Source organism: Coenobita brevimanus, chromosome 4 (assembly GCF_032717465.1).
Source record: "Coenobita brevimanus isolate Jiangsu-jjx chromosome 4, ASM3271746v2, whole genome shotgun sequence".
In the NCBI taxonomy this organism is placed as follows: Eukaryota; Metazoa; Arthropoda; class Malacostraca; order Decapoda; family Coenobitidae; genus Coenobita; species Coenobita brevimanus.
In genome coordinates this window covers 34,817,458-34,837,992 of record NC_136957.1, presented here as the reverse complement: position 1 = coordinate 34,837,992, position 20,535 = coordinate 34,817,458, and the positions used below count along the sequence as shown (strand labels likewise).

Here is a 20,535-nt window from a genome sequence, read left to right as displayed (position 1 = left end):
CATTATAAACTACACTCTGTTCACTTCAACGAGGCGTAAAATTGCCATCCCTCCATCCTGAATGCTAACTGTAACAAGACTAGCATCAGAATATGGTGCTACTCATGAAGAAAAGCTACACAAAGAATACCAAGCCGTAGTAATTTTTTAATCCATCACTGAGCTATGGAAAACAAAATGCAACAGGACAAACATCTCTACCTTGTTAAAATAAATGATCTGTCTTCCACATTTCACAGCAGACTTTACTCCTTCAACAACAACACTAATTTAGTCAACTCAGAAGCTTCCATCAGTGAAGCTGCCAATGAAGGTTTTATCTAACCCCCTCCACCCCCATTCAGTCTTCAAAATGGAATACAGTAATTTAAAAGTTGCATACAAAACCCCTGCAGTTCAGAATGTCTCATATAACATTAAAGTGTACATCATCCTGTTTCATTTATGTAGTTATATATTTTCTATGGACAAAATTTGATGTAGTTATTCTGAATTTATCTGACTACTATTTCTATACACCATGGACCCATTTCAAACACCAGGTCAAAACTGTTATACATAAACTGAAAAAATATTGGAAAATTACACCAGTTACTAGAAATTCGGGTAATTATGTCCTTTTTCACACCACTGGCATTTGTCCTACGTTTTTCTGTGTGTTTTCAATTATTCTGGCTCTCACATCTACTGGAATTATCACACCTTTTTTTACGATTGCCACATCTGCCCCATCTTGATAACACTGTCTTCCCTGAGGAAATTCAACAAAAACTTTCAAAACATAATAATAATCTAAAGCCCTACCCTAATCTAGACCTAGACCGAGCATTCTTCAGCCCTATCCAGCCCTCAAACAATTCGTATTCAGTCATCATAATCTAACCAAAACAGATAAGCCTGGGTGCAACTCGTGTTATTAGTCTGCAATGGAAGATACATCATACCCAAATTTTAAGCTGTTCTATAGTAAAACCATCCATCCATCCATCCATAGCCCGACGCCCCAATCCCGCAAAGGGTGGCCGCAGACAAAACGCCTCCAAGTCACTCTGTCACCCACCATTTGACTCCCCTCCCCCCAACTCACCCCCCCTCCCTCATATACCTCTCAACTCCATCCCTCCACCTCATCCTCGGTCTACCCCTCCCTCTCCCTCCCTCCACCTCACCTACATACACCCTCTTAGTCAGTCTTTCATTCTCCATTCTCTCCACATGTCCAAACCACCTCAGTGTATTTCTCCTAATCTTTTCAACCACATCCACATCTACCCCACAACGTTCCTTCACTTCTTCATTCGTCAACCTGTCCCTCCACGTCACTCCACATGCTCCTCTCAAGTAACTCATTTCCACTGCTCTCACTCTTGACTTGTTCCCCTCTTGCAAGGTCCATGCCTTGCTTCCATACGTCAGGGTAGGGATCACAATACCATCATGCAGTGACTTCTTAACTTCCATACTCACCTCCCTATGTCTCATCACTGCTTTCAGTGTACCAACAACCTTTCTTCCCTGCTGTACCCTTTCACGTACTTCATCCCCCAGAGTTCCATCCTTACTCATCACACTACCCAAGTACTTGAATGCACTCACATTCTCCATATCCTCACCATCCAACCTCACTGCACACTCTGTGACTTCATTCCTCTCAAACACCATAACTTTACTTTTATTTACATTAACTTTCAGCTTCCTCCTCCTACACACTGTCCCAAATTCATTCACCAAACCTTGCAACTCCCATTCATCTTCACTCAACAGTACTGTATCATCAGCAAACAGCAACACCGGAAGCTTCCAAATCTCACCCTCATTCATTAGGGCCACCCCCACATCCACTGCCCTACCTTGCACCTCCTTTACAACCCCATCCATATATACTGTATATTAAACAGCCATGGAGACATCACACACCCCTGTTTCAGTTCCACATTGAGATCAAAGAACTCACTCAGCTCACCATCCACTATAGTAAAACAATAATGAAATATTGTAGTGATATAAAAGGTGCATCATGCTCTATCAAAAATAAATATCAACACCCTATGGTTATACAAAAAAAACCGTTGGGAACATCATCCTCTGTGCTCATACGAAGTAAAATACTGTAAAGCTGAAACTGTGGTTATACTGTACAATAAATAATACTGAAATTATGGTTATAAGATAAATAAAATAATGCTGAAATTGAGGTACTGTATTACAATAAAATAATACTGAAATTTGGCTATACAATGAATAAAATACAATAATACTCAAATTGTGGTTATACGCGAACTAAAATAATACTGTACTGAAACTGTGGTTATATGCTAAATAAAATAATACAGAAATTGCAGTTACACAAAAATAAAATACCTGTATTCAAATTGCAATTATACAATAAATGAATAAATACTGAAACTGCAGTCATACAATAAATAAAGCTGAAATTGTAGTTATATAAATTAATACTGAAATTGTGGTTATACGATAAATAAATTAACACCAAAAGTGTGGTTATATGATAAATAAATTAATACAGACACTGTGGTTATACAATAAATAAATTAACACCAAAATTGTGGTTATACGATAAATAAATTAACACCAAAATTGTGGTTATACGATAAATAAATTAATACCAAAATTGTGGTTATACGATAAATAAATTAATGCTGAAACTTAAGTTTCAAAACTATATAAAAATAATATATATAAAAAAACTGAAATTGAGGTTATACAATACAATAATCCCTCAATTATCCAGACATCCATTACCCAGACACAGTAATATGGCTGTTTTAAACCATTATATGTACACCCATACCCCGCTATATGATCAATTGCTAACGATACCCCACCACAGCAATGTAAAAAATATTAACACCCTTCCCCTCCTAACGACGGTCAATACCCAGTTATCGAATGGGTTTTTATCCAATGGTTTCTTTTTCAACCGATTTTGATGATATTTTAGATTTGAATTTTGTGTTTAGGTTGATTTATAAATTGTTTTCAGACTTAGATTAATGTGTTTGTCATAGGTGGGGTGGACACTCATGTTTGGGTACAATTCAATTTGATTTTTTTTCCAGACTTATTTTTGATCTATTGGATACGTTTATGTGAAGCTACAGGATGTGGTTAAATTTTTGGCATATCAGACAAAGCCAGGATTCCGGGGGCTTGAACAGTAAGTGGATGGAAGCGTGGCCCATTGGATTGGGCAAACTTGGGTTGTCTGGATGCTGCTATTCCTCACCGTGCCCTAGGGTGGGAGAGGTGTGGATGATGATGACTTTATTTTTGATGATTTTCAGATTTTATCTTTGGGTTGAGGTGAGTTATAGAATGCACTTAGGCTCAGTTTAGCTTGTTCTAAAGCTGTTTGGCATTTTGGTGAGCCAGACACTTGTTTTTGGACTTGTTTGCATGGTTTTTGGTCGGGGTGGGGGTGGGGGGTTCCCAAGGCTCTCCAACACATCCCTATACTTTCTATGTTACAACGTCCCTGGTTAACGATAAGCACGCTCAACGATGAGTTTCCCAAACGCATCTCATCGTTAGAATGCGAACAGGGTGAACATTTTTCCATTTTATCCACACAAAATGCTTGCATCCGGGTGGAAACTATGGTGGCGCAAACATTTTTGGCCTCCAGAGCAGGAATAGCCAAGTGGCGCTGCACAGTTTGGCTCAGTAGTTCACCCAGCGTCTGCTAGACCCCCTTGGTCGTTCCCAGTTCCCACCCGGCGACCTTGTAGTGAACAGCTCCTCTAAAAACAGTTGTTATGGCAGTGTACATGGTGGCTTCTGTGGTTCTTCCCTACCTGCTTCAGGCACATCACGGTACGTCACTAGACCACATGAGATGTACTGTGCATTGCAACAGCTTCACTAGCCACAGCACAAGAGTCAGAGTCAAGGAGCAAGAGTGTTATTCAGCATTAACCCCTTAACCGCGGGGCGTCACTTTCGTGACGCTTGGGAGCAAGGGATCATACCGCGGGGTGTCGCTTTTGTAATTCTGTGTTATTTTGAATTCACCCGGGCTTCCAAGTGGGGGCTTGTATCATCTATCAGTACTGCCAATGTCCAACACTAGTCAGCACTCCTAATCTCATCTGTACTCCCATCCATTGTTGACAATTTAGCCATTTCTCCCCGTTCTTGACTCCCCTCCCTACCCCCCCTCCATTACCCTATCCTCTTGCCTGCCCGGCCGTGCTACGCTAAGTAAATCTTCCCTGGAATTTTTCACTGATTTCATCCATTGAGATAAGCCCTATGTCCTATTCTTATACCAAATAATATATACAAGAAAGAAATAAGGTAAGTGAGAGTGCCATACACCTGGAATTGGCTAATTATCACCTGACAACACCTCACGTGCACTCGTTCGCTAATTTTCGCTGTTTTTTTCCCCTTGAAATATGCCGTATAATCTATTTTCGTAATAAATATACATGTGCTGTTTTTTTCCCCTTGAAATATGCCGTATAATCTATTTTCGTAATAAATATACATGTAAGGAGGGAAGGGAGAAGCCTAAGTGATATTTACATTCACCTGGAACTACCTAATTTATAATGTATTGTCTAGATTTCCTGCCAATCATTTCAGTGCTAGACATAGCTGTTTCAAGAGCTAACATTGGTAGCTCTGAATATCCCCTAAAGTAGGCCTCTACCCCGGCCCTCCGTTATCAGTTTACTCTCATCTTCCGAAGTGAGGGTACGTATGTTTCTTCTTGCTGACTTCAAGGACTTTTTCACCCCCATGCAAATGGCTCTGTGACCTTTACCCCCTACTAAACCTCGTGTGGAAAGAGGTAAAGGGCTGACAATTGATAAAAGAGTGACTACGATCTTTCTATTGAGTAAAACAGTGCAAGTGGAATTGTAAATAATGTGTAAACAGCAAGTGAAAGTAATGAATGTAAATATACGTGAACAATGGAAAATAGTTTTATAAGTTACTTCAAGCGACAGTGCATAACACAGTGTAAACAGAAATGTAAATAACGTAAATAAAATAGAGAACGTAAATAGAAATGTAAATGAGTAGTATTATACGAATACGAGTATATACCCTAGGAGTAATGAAAGTGAAAGTTTCACTCTAGCATGTCTGAATGCTATGAGTTATGACAGTGAAGATGAAAGTGACATTCACTCTCAATGCTAGTATACAGGACGAGAAAGTGAATGCTACGTATTTTACTGAAAGAAATTGAATCCCTCCAGTGACAATAAACTAATACTACTGAAGGAAACTTATGGATAAAGACTGTAGATATATATAAGTGTTATACAGTAATAGAAATATAAAGTGTGAGGGGTTTTATGAATAATAAATGACAGAGTACCAAGAGCGAACTAGTGCCAGTGCGACGATCAGATGCGCTCGTAATTTCCATTGCTTTCACCGTGTTTTTTTTTTTTTTTGAGTATGGATCCCAAACTACTTGAAAATTGTAGAATAGTGTTTATAGTGCTTGTATCTGGCTGTGGTAATCATATTACGGGTTGTCGGGAAGTGTAAAGTGGAGACTTCGTTACCCTACTTCAGAGGTCTCCACAAGTCCTACGGAAACTGACGAAGGCTCAACAATCATTCCAGGAGAAAGCTGAAGGTATGTGCCATAAGCATATGTAATTTTATTATTCTAGGACTAATAACTGATTTTTGGCAAATATTTTTTGAGAGTCTGTCGGAGCCCAAATAACCCCGCGGGACACGCAAGTCATTGGTAAACAAGCCCGCGGTGTAGGGGTTAAGCCCTGCGAGGAATCATGAGTGTTGACAATTTAACTGTACCTTACTGTACCGCACTATGATTTTATTTTATTTTACTTAACCATGACTTTATTCCATTTTACCATTACACTCTGTGTGCCCATTGAATTTTCCTCGTGTTGCCAGTTTTTCATGTCACTGCAGGGTATGGCCCTGCAGTGGTGACTGCTTGTCTGTGGTTGATGGGTCTGCTTGACCATTATAACTGCTTGCATGTGGTTTGCAGGTGTGCTTGAGCAGATAGTGTTGAACAACAGAAACAAGTGTTGTATGATATACTGTAGCAGCCTTTTAGAATGGCTTTCAGTTATGTACAAAGGGGGGCCAGGGGAGAAGTCCATTATCCGAACAGATCCACTTTTTGTACATGCCTTTGGCTCTATTATGTTGGATTTATAATCAAGAGATTTCTGTAGTTCTGAAACTGAGGTTATACAAAAAATGAAATACTGTCATACTGAAATTCTGGTTATACGATAACCAAAATAATCCATCACCCAATCCTGTGCCGCCCCATGAGAAGCATAGGAGCCCGGGGCTAGGCAAGTTGGTCCAGACATATAAGATGAGAGTGCCCAGCCTCATTCATCCCTGAGTGACACTATGTGGGCAATAAACCCCACCCACCCCTTGGATATAAACCTACGCAGGTACAATCCGACTGGAGCGCCTTAATCCCCGCTGAGCTAATTCTTATCAACCCCATTGCCTCGAGTAATTTTTTTTGGACTTTTTATTGTAATATTAAACTGATTTTTTGTCATCAGATCAAGTGCTGCCGAGCTCGAACTCTTCACCACCGTCGTCTTTATGTGATTTACGCCTCTTGGGTGGGTGTGAGGATGTCAGTACGTCACCAGCACCATGGGAGGCAGACGGGCATGAATCTGTCATTCCTGGGCTAAAAACGAGAACTGAATTACCTAATACAGTATGCAGTATTTGGCATCTGCGGTATGGCACAGTTAGGCAACAGCTCTGATGGAGTTGAAGGATACTTAACGGTCCCATGGAAACCACCGACGTTTCCTCGTGCTTGAAATTATGGTGTCGAGATCCATCGCCTCATATGAGGCGATCAGTGCGGCCAGGGGTGGCCTGCATATCTGAATTACTAAATAGCATATGTGGTATTTGACAAGTGTGGTGTGGCAGGATTTGGCAACAGATCTGATGATGTACAGGGACACTCAACGTTCTCATGGAAACCCTTGACGTTTCCTCATGCTTGAAATTTTGGTGTTGAAACTCATCGCCTCACACGAGGCAATCGACATGGACAGGGGTTAATTACCCACTAAACCACCAGATGCCATAATTTGGTTATATGGTTACCACCCAGCACAGTAAATGGTTTCCTGGTGTACAGGAAAATATTTGGCTTGTCACTCAATGTAGAGTCACCCATAAGCAGAAGGAAGAGGAAAGAGTGAAGGAAAGAAAGACAGAAGAGGGAGTGACATCCAAAGCAGCACTACATTGAATGAGTGGATGGTAAGGGACCCCACCTACCACCAAATATACTGTACCGAAATTGTGGCTATACAATAAATAAAATACTGTAATGCTGAAATTGTAGATACACAATACCGGTAAATAAAATAACACTGAAATATGTGGTTATACAAGTGATATAATATTGAAATTGTGTTTATATGTGAAGTGATATAATACTGACATCGTGGTTATACATTACGTAAGATAATACTGAAATTGTGGTTGTATGTTAGATAAAATAATACTGAAATTGTCGTTGTATGTTAGATAAGATAATACTTAAATTGTGGTTGTATGTTAGATAAGATAATACTTAAATTGTGGTTGTATGTTTGATAAAATAATACTTAAATTCTGGTTGTATGTTAGATAAAATTATACAGAAATTGTGGTTGTAAGTTAGATAAAATTATACAAAAATTGTGGATATATGTTAGATAAAATAATACAGAAATTGTGGTTATATGTTAGATAATACTTAAACTGTGGTTGTATGTCAGATAAAATAATACCCAAACTGTTGGTGTACGTTAGGAAAAAATAATACTGATGATGTGGTTGTATGTTAGGTAAAATAACAGCTACTGAATCTGTGGTTCTATATATTAAATAATGCTGAAATTTGGATTATACGAGGTGAAAAACAGTAACACTGAAATAATGATCATATAAAAAGTGATATAATATTGAAAGCCTGACTATACGAGAAGTGAAACAATACTGAAATTCTGATTATGTGAGAAGTGACATATTGAAATTCTGACTATACGAGAAGCAAAATGATACTGAAATCCTGATTATGTGAGAAGTGATATAATACTGAAAGTCTATGAGAAGTGAAATACTGAAACTCTGATTATACGATGTGATAATATTGAAATTCTGATTATAGAAGTGGTATAACACTGACATTTTGAGTATACGAGAAGTGATATAATGGTACAATTGTGGTTACCGTATGAGAAATAAATCTGAATTCTCTGGTAACATGAAAGCAAAATAACTGAAACTCTGTGGCTTACATGAAACTAAATGGTTGTGGTTTCTTCTGTAAAAATCTACACCAATCTTACAACCTGAAATTTGATGATAATGACTGTTAATTGACAATAATATAACTGCAAGGTGAAATTCAAATAATGGATGATAATGAACCGGTATCATTTTGCATACAGGTCATTCCAAATAAACCCTTAATCACTAAATATATCATCAAAATATTCCACTCAATACTGCAATTTCACATGTTGACTCAGAAATGGCACTAGCTTACCTTTTTATGGTAAACGGTCGTCCGTGGTTGTGGCGAAGGGCTGGCGTCCCCCTCCATAAATGACGCCATACTTTCTCCCTCTCCAAGCCTTACTCACGATCCTCTTGTAGTCCCAGATAACCTCTAAGACGTAATGATTCTGTTGATAGGTTGGAGATAGGCCTTTGATAATTACGTAGGCCATTATCACGATATTAGATATGACAACACGCGCAGCCCCTCAAATGCGCAGCTTCCTTCACTCCAGTGGCGTTCGAGTTTCAAAAATGGTGTTATTTTCTTTTACTTCCGTATCATACACCATTAATTTACCAATTTTAGTATGCATTATTTTCAACCATGCTTATTTATTATCTAAAGTAAAGGTAAGAAACCTTAATAAAATCTTAACCCTTTTTCACAATGAACGTTTATATGGGAGACTTATTTTCAAGTCACAACGTATTACATTAATATTCACCCTGCTATGGTTCTCTAGTGTTTGGTAACTGAATGGGTGAAGATATCATATAATCAAGCATTTTTATCACCATAAGCGCTGAAGAAAGTTTATGAATGCGCCACTGGATTCATACATCGATGATTCAAAAGCACTTTACGACCGATTCCCTAACTCAGGTTTTTATTTGCATGAGGGACAAGGAACCTGTAGAATTCTCCTGTTCATCCTGTTCTAGCTTCATAAATAAACCTTAAGTTACGACACGAAAATTGCAACAGGTTACGACTTTTCTGCCTGGCCACCGCAAATTTGGGAGGGAATATCCCCAGCCCCCCCAAATGTTTTCTTTGGGCCACTCCATAACCAGAATTTCCTAGAGACAACAGAATCTAAGAAGAAAAGAAAAAGTGTGGATTAAGAACGGTACGAGATGAAAAATCCACACACGAAACCCTTTGACAGGACCATGATGTGAAAATATCTACTGGATACTCTTCAATCATCTGTGCAAACCTTCAATCACACCTCTACACGGCGGTTATGCTTACCGTTGCACCATGTTTGCGCAATGATAACTGTGTGGGGGGGCCATTGAAATCTTACCTTATCTAGTTCCTCCAAAAAAATGTCAAAATTAGGGACAGGGAATCAACGGAGGGTTGTACCATTTCCTTAGAGACATACATATTACCTGATATTCTCCGGTTATACCTCAATAGCCTTTTGTATGTCTATCTATCTATTGCCAATGCCAAAATCCAGAAAAGGGTGGCCACAAACAAATCTTGGTAGTCCCTGAGTCACCTGCAGCTATAGCATGTTCAACTGCCCATAATGCCCCACACCTACGAGAGCGTAAGACACTGGCAAAGGGAAGGTAATGTTTCTACTCATCATCGTTACTGAGACATCCGAAGTTATGTAGTGATGCAAGTCCTACCAACAGTTTAAAAGACAAGGAGCAGTAGTTCATCAGTGGAAGGATTTACTACCAGTAGATGATACCGGTCAGAGGGGTGCCATAATTTTGATGGATCTGCAAGGAAGCAGAGCATGCAGGTACTATTTAACTGTCATTGACCATTTCTCAAGGTTTCTGAGGATTTATCCATTACGAATCAAGACTGACACTTAGAAGAGGAAGGACGCTTACACCTCCATGTTGCCCTGTCCTGTGCCATTTGGTTGCCCTCTCTCCAACTCACCACCTTCTCTCATGTATCTACACACCATCCCTCCATCTTATCCTTGGTCTCCACCTCACTCACACTCTTGCAGCAAGTCTCATTCTCCATCCCTGGTCTCCCTCTCCTCCACCTCACTCGCATACACTCTTCTAGCCACTCTCTCATTCTCCATATCCACTCCATCTTTCCATCTCATCCTTGGTCTCCCCCTCCTCCACCTCACTCACATACACTCTTCTAGTCAGTCTCATTCTCCATCCCTCCATCTAACCCTTGGTCACCCCCTCCTAACATACTTCTAGCCAGTCTCTCATTCTCCGCATGAACACATGTATTCAATGACCCCGAGCGTATGAGAGAGAGAGAGAGAGAGTTGGGGGGAGGGTAGCGTTATGCCAAGGGACAGGGCGACATAAAGGGGATTTGTTTGTGGCCACCCCTTATAGTATTCAATTCTGGCAATATACAGAATATCAATGGTAGTCACTCAAACACTAATACTAACAGATGCTGAGGTTTACATACAGGAAGGTGTGGAGGAGAATAAGGACTGAGGAAGGTGTGATGTCTAGGCAGGAAAGGAATGGAAATGATTGAATACTGTAGTTGGATGAGCTAAGAAATGTAGGATGGTTAGAGTTTGTGCATAAAAGAAATGGTAGGTAAAGTCGGGGATAATGTTTCAAACTTCCCTTCACTCCCGGATGGAGGATGCTGGCCTGCAGGAGGAAAACTGTCTGCCGTGTTAACTTTCAGCTGTGCCTGGGGTTGTAACTACAATGAGAATAGCGGAGTCTACATACTCTTAATCTGCCTGTGTTCCCTGTCTTCAGCAAAATTTGGGAAAATCATTGCAAGTAGCTACAGAATCACAAGTACTGTGGGATGTGGCAGAACCAGAATTGCCTACTTTGAATTTTCTGCAGTTTACAGTTATCCAAAGCGGACGTTCGTCCTACTGCAAACTTATTTCCCATTGCCCAATAGTTGAGTATGGTACTACGACGCCATTCCTATGGTAAACCTAGTGACTAGCACTAAGCATTACCCCAGGATGTCACACCTTTTCATTCAAGATGAGGCTGCTATCTTATGCCCGACTAAGCGGTTATTTACAAGTTTGCTAAAAACGGTAAATTAATGAGTATACTATCCTATAGGTTACCAAGTCATCTGCATGATCTTAACTCACCCGACATTACTCCAGAGCTGAGGAAATGCCACAGGACGACGACATTAGGCTGGCGAATGGATGAAAGACGCACCACAAACCTCCCTTTCACGCGCCAAGCCTTCTGCTTTCAGCGTCGGCCGCCAGAGGGGAGTGGCGCATGCGCGGGAAATTTAAATCGTGTCTACGCTTTCACAATGATCACCTACTTCCGAACATATTCAAAGTTGGAAAGGCATCTCATAATGAAGTCAACCCTCTTAAATTCTTAAGGTTTATTCTGGCTGCTCCCAGGCGGCTTTATTAGTTAGGTTAGGGTCTCTTGCAGCCAAGGTGTGTGTTAAGGCTGTTATCATCCAGTAAGGATCTATGCAGATATGAATAAAATCATCAATGAGATAGCAAAAAATACATAAAAATAGACCCCCCTTGACTCGATGGATAAATGAAAACTACTGTACAACTAAACCTTGATTCAAAAACGATCCAAAAAAATAATAATTCTTGAAACTATAGGTAAAGGTAGCATTAAACCGAGATGCCATTGTACTGACCCTTACTATCTTGCGTAAAACGATTCAAATACCACCATACTCATCATAAATAACGTGACTATAGCCAGACGCCATAATCCCATAAGGGGTGGCCGTTTGCCTTTAAGTTAGTTGTTTTACGGGGAGGGGCCCTAACCCTCCACCAACCCACTTGTTGACAAGTGGGGAATACGTAGGGGTTGGTTATATGGTTACCACCCAGCGTTGTAAATGGTTTCCTGGCTTACAGGAAACCATTTGGCTTGTCACTCAATGTAATGCCACCTCAAATGGAAAGAGTAATAATAAAAAAAGGCGACAGGAAAGATGAGAGAAATAGGAAGAAGGGAGAGCAGACAGAAGAGCGATAAGGGTGAGGAAGTAGGCAGCACTACATCAAGTGAGTGGATGATGGTCGCCACCACCTACCACAAATTCATGGATGCAGACTCAATTAACACTCCAAACCACATTTGAGAACAAAATCTTTATTCAATATATCCTATTTACAAACTGTCAACCCCTGGACAAGGCCCCCAAAAGAAAATGGACGCGTCTCTGGGGAAGGGAGGCTAATCTATTATTTATAAATCTGTACACTAGGCAAAAACAATCTTACACTACGTCACAATGTAGTAGACGCAGGCTATCAATGTACAACACAAAAGTACGGTATTTAAGTACAGGCTGAGAAATGTACATGACTTAAAAACGTACAGAATTAATGAATCAGGTAAAAAATGTACAGGATTAACACACAAAAATAATGAAAACGTTATCTACAGGATTTAAAAGGTAAAATAATAATAAACAGCTGTCAAATGTACAGAACTTTGTCGAAAAAAAGGTCAAAATGTACAGGACTTAACACAAAAAACTGCATTAATATAACAGCTTGGTTTAAATGTACGAGAGAGAGAGAGAGAGAGAGATTGCATCAATGAAACACGTCGTCAACTGTACAAACTTAAAAATATAAATTTAAAAAAAAAAATCAAACAAACCTACACAATCATAGGTATGTAAAAATTCTTGAACTTTTTTTTTGCAAACATGCTGAAAAGTTAATATCTGTACACAAAATAATTCACCACACAATCTATACTTTATGAATACTGAACACTAACAAATGAGCTTTTTAAAAATATAGGGGGGCCCGCAAATTGCACTTCACTGGAAACTCACTTAAATGTATTGTTGGGTTGGTACAGTCTGCTGGTGTGGGCTAGGTGTGGCAGGGAGTAGGGAATAAATGATGCTGGATAGGCACTGATTACTCTCCGCCATCCTCACAACACATAAAAAATAGCCCAGTGGATGAGGAGTGTTATATGAGCATCACCCTGCACTTGTAAACCCACTAATACGATTATATTTTTTTTTTTACTCTTGCTACAGCCTGGGAATTTTACTCTTCCCTCGAGTTGTAAAGGAGTTAGATGGGATTTTTTGGAACTTCTTACACTAAGCCAAGTTTCTTCCCCTTGTTGTAGCGATAAGAAACAAGCCAGAGGTAACTGTGGGTATGGATTAATTGGGTTGTGTGTCCTGGTATAAATGAAGTTATAAAAGTTCAGGAATCACCTCTTCATTTTTGTTCTGGTTCTAATGTATGTGATTTACATCAAATATTGGACCTCAGTATTCTCTTTCCTGAAATGATATAGTTTCATTACCAAGAAGGTGTATAAATAAAATGGAGGAACATAATAACGACCACATGCAGAAATAAATAAATTAATATGAATGAGGTTACAGATATCATTTCAAGATGACGAAAGTACGAACCTTCGATATAAAGGTACATCAGTGCTAAATGTTCCAAGATATAATAGAGTTTTATATATACAGGGTGGCCAATATAAAAAAAATTCCCCTTCCACTTCATCTGGCAATTGTTGTGTGTTGCAGGATTCAACTAGCCAACATTATCAGTCTATCCTGCATCATTTATTCACTTCCAACTATCAGTGTCTATCCTGCATCATTTATTCACTTCCAACTATCAGTGTCTATCCTGCATCATTTATTCATTTCCTACTATCAGCGTCTATCCTGCATCATTTATTTATTTCCTATCAGTGTCTACCTTGCATCACTTATTCATTTCCTACTCTCACAGGCACACCCAAGCCCACACCAGCAGAATGAGCCAGGCAAGTTTCTATTGGAGTGCTGTTTACCAATCCCCCTTTGTATCATGCCATACCATCACAACACACAGCTTCAAAACCTAATTAAACACAAACAAAAGCTTCTCAACTCATAATAATAATAATAATAATAAAACTTGTACAAACGTGAACTCAAAAAATTCGGCAGCAGGGTAACTCAGTCAAAAAAAAAAGGGGGCAGAGAAAAATCTATTACAATTAATATTTCATGTCAAGCACCAGTTTTCATTTTTGAGTATTATTTTTTTGAAAAGGAAGGTGGGCAATTGAGGGAAGGAGCTGGAAAGATTTTGGGAAAGAGGGACAGCATCTGAGACTGCTTAATATAAACTGGGGTTGTATTTATATAAACTGTCTTTTTTTAAATTACTATAGGTACGGAACAGGCATAGGAAGCAGAGGGAATATAAATGTTTTCTTTACAAACTAAGTTCAACATTTGCAAGGAACCCGTAGACACATGCACAGAACGGTTTTTTAAAATTTACATGACAGCAGTTGCAAAAATATTGTTGATAAATGCATGAGTTTATTATGAGTATCTATGGAGTATGGGAATCAGGAATATTGCATAGCTTATCGTAAAATATATAAACGAGTCACAGATAAATAACGTTAAGATTTGCATAGCTTATCATGCAAAATATAAATGGTTTTAAATTTCTGCCCCTCTAACACACCACACGAAGGCATATTCTTCCTAGCATATGAGAGTTTAACACCCTTTCCTTAGTGATTTATTTTGCACATTACACCATTCCCTCAATATACTAGCATCATTTTTACCATGCTTACTCTTCCTTCTATCAGATAATTCAGCTTAGAATTAAAATTATAAATGTTTGATAAAGTCCTTCAATAACCATTTCACTACTAACAATTCCTTCTAAAGTTGATAATGATGATGATAATAATAATAATAATAATAATAATAATAATAACAGTAATAATAATAATCTATTTGTTTATTACCAGACACCTTAAGGGAGGGATGGAGTGGAGAGGTATACTGTATGAGAGAGGGAGTGTGAGCTGGGGGGAGGGCAGTGAAATGGCAGGGGACCGGGCGATATGGAAGCAATGTGTTTGTGGCCACCCCTTACAGGATTAAGGCATCTGGCTATAGATAGACAGACACTCAGAAGCAATAATTAGAATCCTCCTCAGACAAACAGAGATGTGGATCAATGAACACCCCATTTACTGTACTCTCTAGGGGAAAAAAATAATGGCAAAAGTGGATGGGAGGGGGAATGAGGACAGTAGCAGAAGGTAAGAGACACCACAAACCCATGGCTTTGTCTGTCTGTACAAAATAAATAAATAAATAAATACATAAATAATCTCTCTCATCTTAAATTCACTCTCATCTTAAATGTCAGGACCAACTTGCCTAGCACCAGGTTCCTACGTTCCTCATGAGGCAATACAGGATTGGATGATGGATGGATGGCTAAATAAATAAACAAAAAAATACACCGCAAGGTCATGTCTGGTCATTCTGAGGGCGTCACACTGCCACCAACACTGACACAAAATAACTATGACGCCATCCTGAGTATGAAGGCCATATGTATCATTTCATTTCATTTATAAAGGCTCCAACATGCTCACAAACGGCTCTCCATGCTGCTCGATCTCTGGCAGCCTCCCCATGCAGTCCCTTATCCCTGAGGTGTAATGCACAAAACACACCACTAAGACACAGGTGTTTTGAAATCTTTGCCAGTGAAAACAGCTACGTCAAAAACACTTAAAATATTATTATAGAATGCCATAATCTTTGTAAACAAGGTATTTTGAGACTCACCATATAATTTTCTAGCTTCAAATCTCTCACAAGAAAAAAAAAACACACACACTTTCATGTTTAGCCAAACGTACGCTCAAGCACACAGACTGGATCGCATTCTTGTGGGCTTCAGAGGCTCCCAAACACATTTTTCCAAGTGATTTATTCTGTGTAAGGCACCACATCCCTCTAACTCCTGTGGGTGTAGTGAGAGATGGTGCTTCATGTGGTGGCTCCGATGTAACTGGCTGGCTCAGCTGCTTAACTAAACAAACTGCTCAACTCCCTCCCTATCCCCTTGAATGGAAGATGGTGGACTTGCAGGAGGAGGGTAACTTCAGCCTGCAGTCCACTGGGTTTGCATTCAAATGAGCTTAGGGTTACAACTGCTACTAACTACTACTACAACTATTATCACTACTACTACTACCACCACCACTACTATGACCAGTACTACTACCACTACAACTACTACTACTACTACCACAGATTTCTCCTGAGGGAATTTTCAGCAGTTCAAAAGAATAACTGACACTTGTTTACAACCCTCTGGCTACTACTATTCCCTTCAGCTGAACAAAAACCTTACAGCAGGGTGAGTACAATAACCTAAAACATCTATGGAGGGCAAAATAGATCTCTACTTTCTTTTTATGGATATACCAGTAGTTTGCAAAAATAACATACAGAAAATTAGTGCCTCTCCTTTTTAAACTCAAAGACAAACGGCCACCCCTTACAGGTTTGTGGCGAGTGGCTACAAATAGATGGATAGAGATTATTATTATGCCATGAAGAAGTATGACGGGTATAATGGAGATATGCCTGGAGCCCTTATAAACCCACAAGAATTTGATCCATACACACATGTGCACACTCAAAGCACAGAAGCATACATACACTGCTCCCCAACCTGACATGAACGCTTTGAAACCCTACACACAGCCCTCTTCAGAAGCATGTACACAAAAATACACACTCAAGAATAAGGTGTCAGTTGTGTGTTTATGTAGACTAAAGATGTACAGTATATTTTGTAATAAACTACTGTACTGTTCATATTTCAGCTCTGTTATCTTACATTAAAATAAATACCAATTGATTTTGTAATTGATTTCACTGCATTCCACTTTTTCAAAACACAGCTAACAAACTCTTCCTCAAACTACGATTCTTCTGCCACGACACTACTGGTTCTTAGACAGTTTTCTTGACTTCATATAAATCTTGTATTAATTTGGCATCACTCCATCCTTAATTTTTTTTCTATCACATGAACTTGCATCAATATCGTTCTACTGTTACACTCTCCTTATTCAGTTTTCTTGTATTTAAATTAGCTAATGAACTTTTTGATTAATTTGGCAACACGGCATAAAACTTTCTTCTGATGTACAAAAAAAAATGTCTTCAAAATAATTCATCTATAACTACACTAGACTGCTACTTGGGTTGTTGTCTATGGATGAGCGTCACTACCCCTCTCTAACAGATGGCTTTAAAAATCTTGCTACTACTTTGGAAGACACTTTTGGCACTTGAATGTAGGATTATACTTTTGCAATCACTGTTTCTGTTGGATGAGAGGATTAATAATGTTTGGCTACCTAAGGAACTATTAAAATCACAATACGAGGGACCGACGGAATATTCAAGTGTAAAATACCAAAGATTAAATATCTTAACTAGATACCAGTCTGTCTGCTGGGTTTACTTATTCACACCTTAGGGCCTTTTCACACTGATGCTAGAACTGTACATATATGGATGCATTTTGTACAAACATGTAGGTTAGCTTACAAAGAACACTTCATTCTACTGGAACATATTTTCAGCTGGTGGATTGGCCATGTGTAGAGGATGAAGAGCAAGAAAATGACAAGGAGAGTGTATGTGAGTGAGGTGGAAGTGGGGAGAGGAAGGAGGAGGCCAAGGATGAGATTCAGGGATGGAGTGGATAGGTATATGAGGGGTGTGTGAGCTGGGAGTAGGACAGTGAAATGGCGGGGGACAGAGCAACATGAAGGTGATTTGTTTGTGGCCACCCCTCACAAGATTAAGGTGTATGGCAATAGATAGACAGATTGATATTTTGAGCTTTGTTTCTCACTGTTATCTAAATTTTGTCATGTGGAAAACAGCTTGCACAAAACCTGCCTCAGTTGAAGGAGTGTTCATGTGTTCAGCCCAACCTGCACAGCTCGACAATTTGCACCAAAAGATGTCTAACTCTGACCTCGGTGTGAACAGGTCCTTACTTCCTCTCACAATTGGTCTTACTTTCTCACACATTACATTCCCCATACCGATGGTTCTCCTTCTACAATTTATTTTTTTTTCCTGGCACAGCTGGATTTCCCTCTTCTTATATCTGTTATGCTCGGAGTGGACGGGATGTAGTTAATTTATTGTCATTTTCTGTACAACACTTGCAGTCTGGGTGAGGGCAGGGTGTAGCAGGGGCAGGGCGGGGCGGGGCATCTGGTCAAACACTCTGCCTGGTAGAGCATAGCCAGGGTACCTAGGATCACACACACAACACAACACAGCACAACATGAGGTACGTAACACAACACCACAGTACTGGTGGTGTTGTCACCACGATAAGCGCACTTGGCTGCCGAGGAAGCCTGGCGGGGTGGGGCAGGGGAGGGTAGGAGAGGGGGAGGGAAGGCCATCATGAGATAATACAGTTTTTGTCCTTTTCCCCGGTGCGACGCCGTGTGCCAGGTGAAGATGGTGGAGGTGCCTGGCGTCGGGCAAAGGCCAGGGCATCATTGGGCACATAGCTGATGCGCACACCACCATAGGCACGGCGCGGTGGCAGCTGGTAGTCAAACTCATCTGATGATGACGAAGAGCAGGTTGAGCATGCACTCTCGTGGTCCCAGTCTGACCCCAGGCCGGAGGTGGGGGTGGCTTTGGCTGTTGGCTGTGCTGCCCCGCCCTGCCCTGACCCAGAATAGGACCGTGAACGGGGCATACCATTGTGTGCGCGGCGCTGGTGGGAACGGCGGGTCCCCACCCCAGCTGGAGCCACCTCCAGGGCTGTGGGGGCTGACCCAGATGATGTAGAGGAGGAGGAGTCCCGGGGCGGCCCCTCAGTCCCCACCTGGGCCGGGTCAAACCTGACTGAGCGAGCGTGACGATGCGGTGGCCGTGAGGACAGTGAACTCTTGCGGGGTGCTGCAGGAGAGGCGGCGGGGGAGGTGGAGCCAGATGACACACCCTGAGTTAGGTCAGGCAGGGATGTCGCAGCCCCACCACCACCAGTACCTCCAACCCCAGCACTACCCTCAGCCTCAGCCTGGGCCAGCAGTGCCTCCAGGTTGAGGTCAGAGAGTGCAGACAGGTCAAGTGGCTGAGGTCGCGGTGAAGTGTGGAGGAGATCTGGCCGGCGCACTAATGACTCCTGTGTGGTGGCAGGTGTGGAGGTGGCGGCCGCTGCCTGCTGCAGCAGACTCAGGCCATGTCGTGCCAACAGTCGACCCAGCACTGCCTCCAGCTCTGCCCGTCCTGCCCCATCCTCGCCCTCATCACCCTCAGCCAGTGGTGTGGAGGTTATGGGTGGGGGTTGGGAGGGGTGCAGTGGGGGGTACTGGGGTGGGGGTGAGGTGGGGTCCAGGGTGCGGGGTGGTTGGGGGGAGTGCGTCAACTGCAGCACTTTGCGTCCCATCTTTGGCGACCGCATCACTGGACTGGTCTGTCCCGGCCCCGCCCCACTCCGCACCTCCTCATTGCTCACTGCCACCAGGGATCGATGGGCAGGGCGGGGCGACCCAACCTCTGAGGGGCCACGTGAGGACCCTGCCTCAGATGGGCCCCTGGGAGAGTCCTGCCAGTGGTGGGGTCGAGTGGAGTGAGGCGATGCCGGGGATGCTCCAATATCACTGGGGGGCACAGAGTCAGTCGGGGTGGTGGGGATAGGCCGGGGGCCAGACATCAAGGGTGGGGCAGGCACTCCATGCAGGGCAGACATGGACGACTCCCGGGTGAGGGCTGCTGGGTGCCGTGGCCGGCCCAGGTCACGCACCTGGAAGGAATTGTCTCGGGTCAGCTTCACCTGAGGGGCACCGGCGCTGGAAGGTTTACGCCCCAGCTGGGGAGACCGTGGGCTGGCCAGGGATGGGGCATCACCAGGGCTGTGTGGGGTGGTGTCCAGTGCTGGCCGCTGGGGCCGAGGGGATTTAGTGGAGTCGTGGCCATCAGATGGCCCCGGGGACACCAACCCCCGCCTGCCTGTTGGAGGGGACGGCGCATCACTCTGCTCTGATGTGGAGTCCTGACCAGGGAGTCGGGGTGGCTGGGGGCCCCGTGGAGATGTTAGAGTGGAGTCTGAGGCATCGTAGCAGAGGGACGGGCGACGCTCAATGGAGGGGGTGGGGCGAGGCTGGTGGAGGCCGGGCGGACCCACAGGGGTGGTGTCCGAGGGGGTTGGGGGCTCACCCTTGCTGCAGGCAATGGAGCAGAAGATGGCACCCCGACGTGGCAGGAACGGCCGCCCTAGCAGCGAAGCACGGCACGTGTGGCAGCAGAAGCAGCACTCGGTGGCGTGCCAGTGCTGACCCTCGTGTGTCATCTGACCTGTGGGGGAGACAAGTGATATACTCACCAATATACCAAAACACAACATTACAACACCACATCACAGTAGTGATGTTCAAACCTCTCACCCTCAGCAC

The 20,535-nt window shown here is 42.0% G+C and overlaps 1 protein-coding gene across 1 annotated transcript in view; it reads right to left on the bottom strand.

Annotated features, from left to right (window-relative positions):
- Window positions 1–18,530: 18,530 nt before the first annotated feature.
- Window positions 18,531–20,535, bottom strand: part of LOC145395567 (uncharacterized) — a 92,147-nt gene continuing 90,142 nt past the window's right edge. Inside the window, exon 7 of the mRNA XM_080269154.1 lies at window positions 18,531–20,437. Within this exon, the coding sequence (XP_080125280.1) occupies window positions 18,531–20,437 (1,907 nt within the window). The remainder of the gene's footprint in view (window positions 20,438–20,535) is intronic.